This window comes from Sapajus apella, unplaced genomic scaffold (assembly GCF_009761245.1).
Source record: "Sapajus apella isolate SASKATOON/1434 unplaced genomic scaffold, GSC_monkey_1.0 scaffold81, whole genome shotgun sequence".
Classification (NCBI taxonomy): domain Eukaryota; kingdom Metazoa; phylum Chordata; class Mammalia; order Primates; family Cebidae; genus Sapajus; species Sapajus apella.
This window is the reverse complement of record NW_022437021.1, coordinates 1,477,240-1,489,268: the sequence shown is the minus strand read 5'-3', so window position 1 is coordinate 1,489,268 and position 12,029 is coordinate 1,477,240. Positions and strand designations below refer to the sequence as shown.

Genomic DNA, 12,029 nt, shown 5'->3' with positions numbered 1-12,029 from the left:
TGTGAACACTGGTTAAACACAATAGTAGTATGTCCTAGTGTCCCCTACCCTACATAAAGCCAATAATTAAACTTTAAGAACAAAACAGATCAACGTCTCTAAACCATGACCAACTTTTGCACTATGCCTGCATTGCTGCCAAGGGACCCTGGCAAGGGCCCCATTTTCATTTTTCAGCCATCTCTCCGACTTAACCTCTGAACTTACTCAGAGGGTAATCAGTGAATTAATTGTGGGACCACATGAAAATTCCTAGCTTCTTGACAGATCTGCCATTGTGTTATAGGATTTGGGCAAAATAGTTAAGCCCTTTACCCTATTAAATAAATAAAAGGAAATTGCACATAATTGAAACCAAATGGGAATCTACACTTATGTACTGAAGTTTCTTTCTATCCATGTGGCTCCTTTGGCATATGTGATATTGAGAACCCATTGAATTGTCTGGCCTGGAGCCATCTTGGCTATTTGGTATAGCTTCTATCTGAAGGACATTTGGCTTGTATCTGAAGGAAGGGGAAAAAATTGCATTGGCTTTAGCTTTTTTTCTTTTATTATGCTTGCTCTCAGATTTTCAGCTTGTGCTGACCTTGACTTTTGAACTCGTCTCCTGTCTCAGAAGTAAAGCAGTTTACTTCTGTGCACATGGCAGTGTCTTCTAGAGCTGCTGGAGGCAAGGGAAAACAAGCCCCAAAGACAGTAAACAGTGCAATGGAATGAAACTATTAATTAAATGCAAAAATAAGGCAGACTGGCATTTTTCTTTGTTTTGAAAAAGACTTTTAATAACCAGGTTCAACATTTATCCTTTCTCTCTCTGTCACTTAGGCTTTCATGGCAAATGTAGCTTATATTCCACAGAGTACATTTCCCTCTAAATGTAGACATACAACAGATTTTTCTGACTGTCCTTGACCATTTAAAATTATTGAGAATCACTTATTTTATAACCTTTTAAAGTTTTATAGACACCCTGTTTTATTTTTAATAGGTCACATCTATACTAACAAAATAATGTGAAGAATCAAAATTATCTGGATGGTTCATGCTAGAGAGATATTTGACTTGAATTATCTGGATAGCTATTTTGATTCTTCATTTTACTTTGTTAGGGTGGACATGGCCTCAGAATCCCTATATTAATTCTGTCTAAATCATTTCAAATTTTAATTTCCAAAATATAAACAATTCACTGGACTTTCTTCCTTTTCTTTCCTTTTTTTTTTTTTTTTTTCCTTATCCCATCTCAATATCTCCTGGCCATACAACCACTTTAATTTGGGACCATTTGTTTTGGTTTGTCTGACACTGCTCTTCACCAGTGCAGCCGCTGCATTTTTTAACATGGGATACCTGTTATTTTCATTATTTAGTCCCAACCCCTATGTCTCCCTCCTCGAAATCAGTGAGCACTCCCAGTGAAGCTGGAAGCCAAGACTCAGGCGATCTGGGGCCATTAGCAAGGTAAGAATTGTCCCTTTAAAAGACCCTGATGGGTAACAGCACAGCAACACTGTTAGAATACTGTGAAATGTGCATGTATCTGCATGTATACTCGGACATTTTATGTTTACATTTATGGTGCCTTGCTATTTTTAGTGGCATAGCAATGATCTTGAACCCTAGAAATGATAAATATGTATCATCCTTCTTTGAGTGGGCTAATTTAGCACCATGTGTCTTGCCTAACAAACATAAACATATCCATTAGCTTAAGCTTAAAAAAGGCAGGGAGAACCAAATATAAATTGAATATATATCCAGTCTCTTATTATCTTACTTTGGTTTTTGTTTCCATGAGAATCTTTGTGAATGGAATACTGAGATGTTCTAATTCTAAATTTAATTTTTCAAACATGTTATTTGCTTAGTAAAGTTGACTAATTTGAAAACTCAGTCACCTAAGTGTTTCTATTATATTATTATTGATAGTAGTAGTATCAGGATTGGCTGCCTCTGTTTAGTGAGTTCACTGCCAAATTTGTATTATACTATGTAGAATCACAGATTATGTAACTTCTGAAAGTGGATACAGACATTCTCTAATTTAATCACTGAAGAGGTATCCAAAAGGTAAGGATGTATCCAAAGGTAAAGATGTAAAAAGTAAAAAAGGTGTAAAAAGAAGAAGGGAGAAATTTCATAAATGTAGATGGAGTCACAGTAACTCCCTGAATCCAGCTGTCTTCACCAGTGTTCCCACATGCCGGTGTCCACAGGCAGGAATTTATGTGAGTATGGCAACCACACCCAATTCTTAAAGACCAGATGGTCCCCTCACAGCTCAAGCTAGATGAGCTTACGTGGGACAATGGACCCAATTTTTCCACAGTTTCCTATTTTTCTTGAGAAGCTACAAATTCAGATATTCAGATGATAATCTCCTAAATGTTAAATGTTAATGACTTTTGTTCTAAGTAGTTATGGGCCAGATTTGGCCTGTGGCCTGGCAATTTATGAACTCTATCTTTGACTCTTAATTTAAAAACAAATCATAAAATACTTTAATCAAGCTTTAAATAAAAGAAGAAGCAATTATCCACAGCACTGCTGTTCTAAGAAGTCAGCCTTTTGGCTTGTCTATGTACCTTTCTAGTCCTTGTCTGTGTACATTTCTTGCCTCCATACATATTATTGGGGCAAAGATATAAAATTTTGCATTTTTCTCTTTTCACTGAAAGCATTAGCATAAGCATTTTCTTCTGAAAATGTACTATTTCTATATAGGCCTTGTTAATTTGGTAGCTGAAAATCTGGACATTAGGATAATCTAGCACTGACTGGAGCTGTAGGCTTTTTTGCTTTTGAAACCAACATGTAAGACTGGAATTACCTTGCCTATTTCTGCCTATTGGTGTCCTTCAGACTTGAATATTTTGTTTTGATAGGCCCTTTGGAAACCAGTGGACACTGCTTTCAATTAAAAAAAAAATAGAGGTTTTTGAGGGCACAAAGCTGGTTTATTTTAACAAAACACTTTTGTGATTTGGGGCAGCACACGTCTACTCTCATCTTTTGCTTTGAACACTTCAAAAGGTCTTTAAGGGTGAAAAATGTAATAGCAACCCAGTTGTGTAAGATCTAACATTTATTCAAGAGCTGACACAATATAATCACATTTTTACAGGGGGGTCCATTGGCCTATCATTAAGTTAATGTATTTGACCATTTCTGTACCATGATGGTGTGTGTCATTGCTGCTTAGCTTCAAGGGTGCAGTTGGCAGCATTCAATTCTATTACTGACTTCACAGTTGAGGGGCCCTTTTGAAAACTTTCTAAAGAAAGCTGACCTATGCCGTTAGTACTCTGGGGACAACAGCAATTGTTTCTTCTCAGAGAACATCACTTTTTATTTCTTTCTCCTTCTTAAGTGACTTTTTTTTAACTTTGTGAATCACTTTGGAAGAGATACAGCCTACTCCTACCCAACACAACGCTACATATTATTTGTAGGAAAGTTCTTGCAAGTCTGGGTAACTAGAAGTCAATAAGTAAATCTTTTGCTAAGTGTGGGTTTCATAGAAATGCAAGAAAATTGGCATTGAAAATGATAGTTTTTGTGCTCGCTTCGGCAGCACGTATACTAAAATTGGAATGATACAGAGAAGATTAGCATGGTTCCTGTGCAAGGATGACACGCAAATTCATGAAGCGTTCCATATTTAAAAAAAAAAATGATAGTTTTCAGAAAAACTGAGCACAAAGTTTGCTTGAGGAGAACATATTAGGAATGGCTTAGTAAATTCTGCCCTTGTTTTGAGCTTAGGAAAATTTCACGCAAATTTATGCTTTTTTCTTTAATAAAATAAATATGAGGTTAAATTGAAGGAGAATGTTATATTTCAGCTTTTAAAAATTCCACTTTGAATGTCTTTTTGTAGAAGAAACATCTTTGAAAACAATTTATATTAACTTTAACACTTCATAAAACAGGGGACTGGGAAAAGAGTTCAGTAATTCTTAAGAATATAACTCTATGCTCATAAATTTGCCTATTTGTATGGAATTTGAACTCTTCAAAAATGGAAAATCTTTCAGAAGATAACAAGAATCAAATTAACACATCTGGTCATAGCTAAAGGCACATATAAATTCACTCATTCATTTGTCAAAATTTCAAACCAAAGCTAAAATTTTCTTTAGAAAGCCAAAATTAGCAAACATTTCTTATAATCCTTATAACTAGTTAATCTGAAAATTGGCATACTCAATGTACTTTATTATAGAGAAAAACTTAAAATAGTGCTTTAAAAATAGTATAACAAAAACTTCTCTTACTGATTCTTTTTTAAGAGATCGTCTTGCTCCATTGCCCATGCTGGAGTACAGTGGTGCGATTATAGTTCACCGTAACCTCAAACTCCTGGGCTTAAGTGGTCCTCCTGCCTTGGCCTCCTGAATAGCTGGGACTACAGCCATGTACCACCATCACAGCTAATTTTTATTTTTACTTTTTGTAGAGATAGAGTCTCACTGTGTTACCCAGGCTGGTCTGGAACTTCTGGCCTTAAGCAGTCCTTTCTCCTTGGCTGCCCAACGTGCTGGGATTATAAACATGAGCCACTGCACTCAGCCACCTCTTACTGATTTTTAAGAGCAGTTGAGAAAATTTTTAAAAAATGGGTAGAGAGTAGAAACATCTAATTTTTCAGTTATGCTAATGATTTAATTTTAAAAATTTCACTTAAAGTATCACCATTTGTTTTGCAATTTATGCTTCGATTTCTCATTTATAATTTATGCATCACACACTGGGGTCTGTCGAGGGGAAATAGGGGAGGGACAGCGGGGCGGTGGGGAGTTGGGGAGAGATAGCATGGGGAGAAATGCCAGATATAGGTGATGGGGAGGAAGGCAGCAAATCACACTGCCATGTGTGTACCTATGCAACAATCTGCCATGTGTGTACCTTGCATGTTCTTCACATGTACCCAAAAACCTAAAATGCAATTAAAAAATAAATATAAAAAATTATTAAAAAATTATACTTGTGGTTTTACCTTCTTTCTCCTGATCAGTTTTGGTAGAATCAATTACTCATTGCTCAGTTAATTATATTGGCAAGCAACAAGCTAATAGATTTTAAGAGCTTGTTGAAAAGATTAGTTTGAAAGGTTAGTTTTACTTATAAACATAAATGAAAAAAATCGTTGATACACTGTGTACAACTGGAATATTAAGGATAGTATGCTGTGGTTAATTAGTATTGTTTCAAAAACGCAAGGTATTTTAATATGGGAAAATGTGTTACCATATAATTCAGCATACAGAAAGGTCAAAGAAGGAAAAGTAATGATTGTAATATGTACTTAAATTATACTTAAGAAATTTAAACACTTATTTCTATATTTTAAAATGTAGTAAACTAGGAATAGAAAATATTTTCTCAAGACGGTAAAGAATATTTATCTGAAACCAACAGCTTATACTTTTTATATGTAAGAATGAAGCATATAGCCCTGAAGAATGGCTTTCATTTAGGTGAACACATTTCCTATCCGCAGAAAGTGAATTCCTTGAAAGTAGGGATTAAGTGATACCCATGTAGTAGATATTTGATAAATGTTTGTTCAGTCAGGCATGGTAGCTCATGACTGCAATACCAGCTACTTGGGAGGCTGAGGCAGGAGGATTGCTTGAGGCTAGGAGTTCAAGACCAGCCTGGGCAACACAGCATCCAAGATTTAAAAACTTATACATTTGTTGAATGAACTGTATAATCCTACTTTTTACAGATGAGGACACTGAGATGTGCAGAGAGAAAGTAATTTTCTTAAGTTCATACAGAGCGTTGTTTTGCTGCAGTGCTAGGGTTTTTTTTTGTTGTTGTTTTTCTTTTAAGATGGAGTCTTGCCCTGTCACCAGGCTGGAGTGCAGTGGCACGATCTCAGCTCACTGCAACCTCTGTCTCCTGGGTTCAAGCGATTCTCTTGCCTCAGCCCCCTGAGTAGCTGGGAGATATACATGTCATCATGTGTAGCCACCACGCCCAGCTAATTTTTGTAATTTTGGTAGAGACGGGGTATCACCATGTTGGCCAGGATGGTCTTGATCTCTTGACCTTGTGATCTGCCCACCTCGGCCTCCCAAAGTGCTGGGATTACAGGCGGGAGCCACTGTGCCAGCCAGTGCTAGGTTTTTACTTAGGCAGTTTGATTCCGGTTTCCACAACATATACCTCTATGCTACATAATCTCTAGTGGTAATAGATATGAGTGATACACACCTACCCCATAAGGTTATAGTGAGGATTATACAAAGTAATACTCTGTAAAGTACCCAGAAAGGATTCTGGTGTACACTAACTATGTATGAGTTTTAGCAATTATTATAATTTTTTATATTTTAATTTAGCCATTTTTCTGATGGGAAAAAATCTTTTAGATCCTCTCATAGAACATGTTGGTGTCATTTTCAATTTTAATAAGCGTTGCCTATATCTTTATTTAAATAATTATGTAAAATTATTAAGCATGACAAGGCAAAGGGCAAATTGTAATCTATGCCCCTACAGACCACATTCTGGGTTGCCCACCCCTTACTCACTAACCTTCAGATAACAACCAGAAGTGAATCTATCTAAGTGAAAATCATTCATCCAACATTTATTCTTCTCATTCACATGGATGGCTCATAAGGGACGTTGCACTAAAACTTTTCTCATGTTTAGTTGTAATTCTTTAGGGTTCTCAGTGACAGCTGAACTAGAAGGTGTACTGGCCTGCAGAAATTTAGAAAAGTGTGCTGACCTCATAAAGTTCAGCTGGACACCAGGGTGTAGGCTAACCTGTCCCAGACCTGTTCTAAATGGGAGGAAACTTTCAAAATGATTTCAAAGTTAAAACATCTCTCAATGTGATATACCATGCAATCTCCTGTCACAATAATAACACCCGTTGCATAGTATCCTTTACAAAATGATCTGAAGGGGAGATGTTTGTCTTTGGTGAGAAGTGTCATGGGGGATAATAATAGAATTAATTTTGGTCTTCTTTTTTTGACCATCTTTGGTCTTAACACCATCAAGTTCTATTTTTCAATCAATCGAGACATTCTAGCCCTTCTCCAACATTTTATTTTTAAAATCTTTTTTTTTTTTAAGACCCAGTCTCGCTGTCACCTAGGCAGGAGTGGTGGCACAATCTTAGTTCACTGAAGCCTGGAAGCCTTGAATTCCTGTGCTCAAACTCAAATTCTCCCACTTCAGCCTCCTGCACAGGTAGAAGCACAAGTACATACAACCATGCCCAGCCAATTTAAATTGTTTTTGTTGTTGTTGTTAGAGATGAGGTCTTGCTATATACCCCAGACTGGTCTTGCACTCATGGTCTCAAGTGATTCTCCTCCCTCTCCATCCCAAAGTGCTGGGATCCTCCTGCCTCTCCCTCCCAAAGTGCTGGGATTACAGACAGAAGCCACTGTGCTCAGCCTAAAAATCTCTCAGTATTACATAAACAACATATGTGCATTTTATACAGCTGGAAAATATAAGTGAACAAAAACAACAAAATAAAAACGTCATGTTTCCACCACCAGAGATTAGCACTCTTAGCATCTTAGTGCTTATTCTTTTATATAATATATATGCCATCATGTGTAATGATAAATGACATCTTACTGTGAAAACTGTTGAACCTGCTTTTCCAATCAAGCATCTGTATTTTTATACTTCAATATATTTTCATCTTATCTAAGTATCTATACTATCTTCAAATTTCCCCCACTTGGCCCCAGTAAAATACCGTAGTATTTAAAATTGATGCCTATGCTCACAATTAGCAGCATTTATTAATCCAAAACCCTAATATTTGTAGATTTTCTCTAGGGAGGTGAGGCTCCTCCCTAGGGTACCTTGAATGCAGCAGGTGGAGAAATGTCTTCTGAAGCACATGACAGGAGAACGATGGTACAAATGGAATGGATTAAAAGTCACTTTGGGTTTCAGCTTCATGTGTATTCCAGATTAGAATTCAGGGACAAAGGAACAGATTTCTTCAATCTTCTCTCTTCAGCTTGAGCACTGGGCCCCCATATAGTTACTATTCAGTTTCTCATTGACAGAAAACTGGTAAAATTTAGATATTTGTTTTTGGGGTGCAATAATTTGTTGTGGGCAACTTGTCCTGTCTGCATATAGTTACCACCTTATTTTTGAGTGACTTCAGGAAAGAAAAATGTGCTCTGAGGCCACCTTGGCATAATATTCAAAAGAAATCCTTAGGACCTTCACCTCTATCCACCGTCAGATTCTGCAGGATTCTTTAGAACTGCATAGGCCTCAAAGGACTTGACCCATTTGGGTAAAAGCATCATCATCTTCCAAGATGCTCTGATAAATCAGAGGTTAAATGGAAGGCATAAAGGAAGTATTAGTAGAGGTGAAAAACATAATAAAATAATACAAGACTATGGGGGAAATTTAATAAGACTTAAAATTTTGCTTATACAAAAAATTTTTTAAATATCACTGTATAAAAAGTTGATAGGATGCTACCAGCTAATTGGACTTCAGGGAGACTGAAGTCACTAATTCAAGGTTGGTTAAAAGTCAGTCTCCTTGGAAATTAAAATAAGATTTTTACACTGTAGGTTTTTCTCTTTATGCAGCATAAGAAGTTCAAAATTTTTTATATCATCGTCTTCAGGCAAAGTATACTGTATGTACCCATATGGTTATAGTAACACAGTAAGCATCTATTTTAGGAAGGGGTGGCTGAGTTTTCTTCTAGAGAAACTGCTTGCTTGACAGCAGGACTTCTGTGTAAGATTTTGGGAAAACATGCTGTTTTCTATGATGAGAAGTCCTACATTTCTTAATGAATTCAGCTCCGATGGACTTCCCATGTGGCTTAGTGCAGCTCGCACTGGAGCTTCATATAGGGGCTCAGGTGTTAGCCACCAGATGGAAAATTCTCTCACCATAAATTAAGAAAAATACTTTTTTTTAAAAAAAGCTTGATGTAAGTGTGTATTTCACTGTTCCACTTTCATTTCTGACATCAGAAAATCTTTGTCATCATTGCCAGTCCTAAGTAAGGAAGAAATTGAGGCCAGGAAGTAAAACATTAACTCATTATTTAAATACCATCCTTTCTTAACTAACATCACTTCAATGAATGTGACAGATTGAGTGATATGATGGATTTTAAAATGTCCTTATTATTCTGTGTATTACTTTTGGAAATGGCATTTTAAAAATTAGATATTTAGTGATGGCATTGACTGGATATTTTCTGTTTGGCACTGTGCTTACATAGTCTCAAACTGTTTTCACTGGCTGATTAGTCACTAGTGATTTGTTTGACAGAGAAGACATGTGGAACAAGAGCTCAGAGAAACTGTAGGACTCAGAAAAGCTCTGCATTTTGCCCTTCAGCTTTCTCTCCATCTTAGAGAGAAAAGGAAGAACATGAAAATTTGAGTTCTAGCACAGTTGCTTCAGGGACTAATTAAAGTTACTAAGTTCACTTGATAGAGAAGATGGCTGGACCTCTTTTGTTTTTCAGCACAAATCAGCAATACGGTGAGCATTAAAAAAAAAACAAAACTATATATATATACGTATATGGTATATATATATATGTATATATATACGTATACATATATACGTATGTATATATATACGTATATATATATACCATATACGTATATATATATACCATATACGTATATATATATACATATATACGTATATATATACGTATATATATATATACATATATACGTATATATATACATACGTATATATGTATATGTATACATACGTATATATGTATATGTATATATATACGTATATATATAGTGTTTTGTTTTGTTTTGTTTTGTTTGCCCCCCCCCCCCCCCACACAGAGGCAATCTTGCTATGTTGCCCAGGCTGATCTTGAACTCCTAGTCTCAAGTGATCCTCCTGACTCAGCCTCCCAAAGTGCTGGGATTACAGGCATGAGCCATCATGCCTATCCAGTGGTCAGCATTTTTATTAGATAAGATACGCTTCCCTTCTTCAGTATGGAAGTGAGTCTGAAAACTCCCTGGCGACCATGTGGTGACATCAGGCTGAGTAAGACTGAGTTTTCTATAAGTGCTTTGGTGGATATTAAGAGAGTTAGGCAGACATGTCCTGATTTATTATTGCATTTTTTAATAAAAAAGTAAAAACTATTTCTTTTGGAATCAACTTGCCCTTACATGTCACACCCATCTACAGAAAAGTCAGGTAAAGAATATTCATTTGTTCATTCATTCATCTAGTCATTCAGTAACAGTTAAGAATTTACTGTCTATCAGATACTATACTAGACCTTCAAGGAATATACAGATGCATCTTACTTCTAAAGAGCAAGTAAATTGAGACATTTAATTTGAATCTAAGGAAACGCTGCTGTGTAGTTATAGCGCTCAAATATGTGTACTCAGAGAAGAACTCAATGGTAATAAGGACTTTGGGGTTATTTTGCAGAAGATATATGGACATCTATGTGATTGCCTAGGGTTAAGAGTACAGAGGTGAGAAGAGAAGACAGACTCCGGATTGGAGAATACCTGTCTTTATTGGAATGGAAAGAGTAAAGGTACTGCCAAAAACACAGAGTAGGAGGAAAAGAAACAAGATTTTAGGGCCATGGAAATGAAAAGAAAGACTATGCCAAGGAGCCAATAATGACAAAAATAAGAGAGAGCAAAGATAAGGAACAAGAATTGACCATGGGATTTGATGATTTATAGGTAGTTATCATCATCATAATCATTATTATCATTTTTTTGTTATTACCGATGCTGTTTTATTTTCATAGGCTGAGTTCCTGGGAGCAAAACAAGTCCAGGGTAATTCTATTTTTTATGCTCTCTGCCACATATTGGCATATTACTTCCCGAAGAACTTTACTAATTTAAATGCTGCCAACAGTGTATGAAAGTGCCTTAGCCACACTGAGTGTTAGCATTACAAATAAGAGATTTGTTAACTACTGCCTTCCAAATATTTATTGGACATCTCTTTCTTATAGCCAAAGACTAGAAACAGTAAAAAAATAACAAAACAACAAGAACAAAAAACCAACAACAACAACAAAAAACACTCTTACGGAAATAATTCTAAGGCATTCTGCTCTAAAGCCTAATAAAGATGGAAAAAAGAATGGAAACTACCAACTTGCTTTAGGTAAAAGCTGAACAGGAAGAAATTACCTACTTATCAGAGTGCAGGGTATATGCAACACAGACATATGTCTTTTACTACTAAGTTATACTTTCAACCCATAGCCAAGGATTTTTTTAAATTTTCACTTCTTTCTGTCTAATAAACTGAAACTGAGCAAATAAAATTGAGCCAATGAAAGGGGAATTTTATAAGAAACTACAAAGCAATGAATCAGTAAAAGGTTTAAAATATGAAGTTCTGTTTGTCTCTTAGTAGGTTACTTCGGGTTTGAAGAATTTTGATGTTTGTCTATTCGTTTTTAAAAAATATTGAAAAACAAATTGACCCACAAATTATAAATTACTATATGGTAGGCATTTTTGGATAAGATGCCAGAGGCTACAATATCTAGTATGTTCAAGATCTAATAAGCGAGTGATTATTTTCCATGTTGGGAAACTTCTGTATTTTGAAAAAAGTTAGGAAATGTGACCTTAATTGGCATGTCCAAAACTGCCAATCCAACCCTGGGAACATAGAACCATAACAGTGCCTCTGAGTCCAGAGTAGGTACAGAATTATTGGGCTATTTAGTATCTGAACACATAACAGGGGTCCTATAAAATGAAGATCAGAGATCCCACTTAGAAAGACCCTCAGAAAGTTAACTTAAGAAATCAGTCAAAACTAATCAGAGCAGCCAAATGCAGCTCATGAAAATAAGCAAACAAACAACACCAGGTTGGTTCCCCAGTAGGGAATACTAGACAAAAATTTAATTGACATAGTTAAGGAAAGATTGTGTCAAACAACAAGGGCTAGTTTGGTCATCCCAGGAACTCCAGAAAGGGGAGACTTGGGTAGCAGCGAGGATGATGTCTGGTCTT

At 36.0% G+C, this 12,029-nt stretch overlaps 1 protein-coding gene and 1 non-coding gene across 7 annotated transcripts in view; both read left to right on the top strand.

Annotated features, from left to right (window-relative positions):
* Nucleotides 1-12,029, top strand: part of DYNC1I1 (dynein cytoplasmic 1 intermediate chain 1) — a 314,945-nt gene that overhangs the window by 37,600 nt on the left and 265,316 nt on the right. For 4 of the 6 annotated variants that reach the window (XM_032252892.1, XM_032252895.1, XM_032252894.1 and 1 more), the window contains exon 4: nucleotides 1,323-1,464. In XM_032252892.1, coding sequence (XP_032108783.1) covers nucleotides 1,323-1,464 — 142 coding nt within the window. The remainder of the gene's footprint in view (nucleotides 1-1,322; nucleotides 1,465-12,029) is intronic. The other 2 variants (XM_032252893.1, XM_032252891.1) reach the window with 1 other exon arrangement.
* LOC116533366 lies at nucleotides 3,562-3,668 on the top strand. Its single transcript, XR_004261253.1, has one exon. It is a non-coding gene; the product is annotated as a U6 spliceosomal RNA (small nuclear RNA).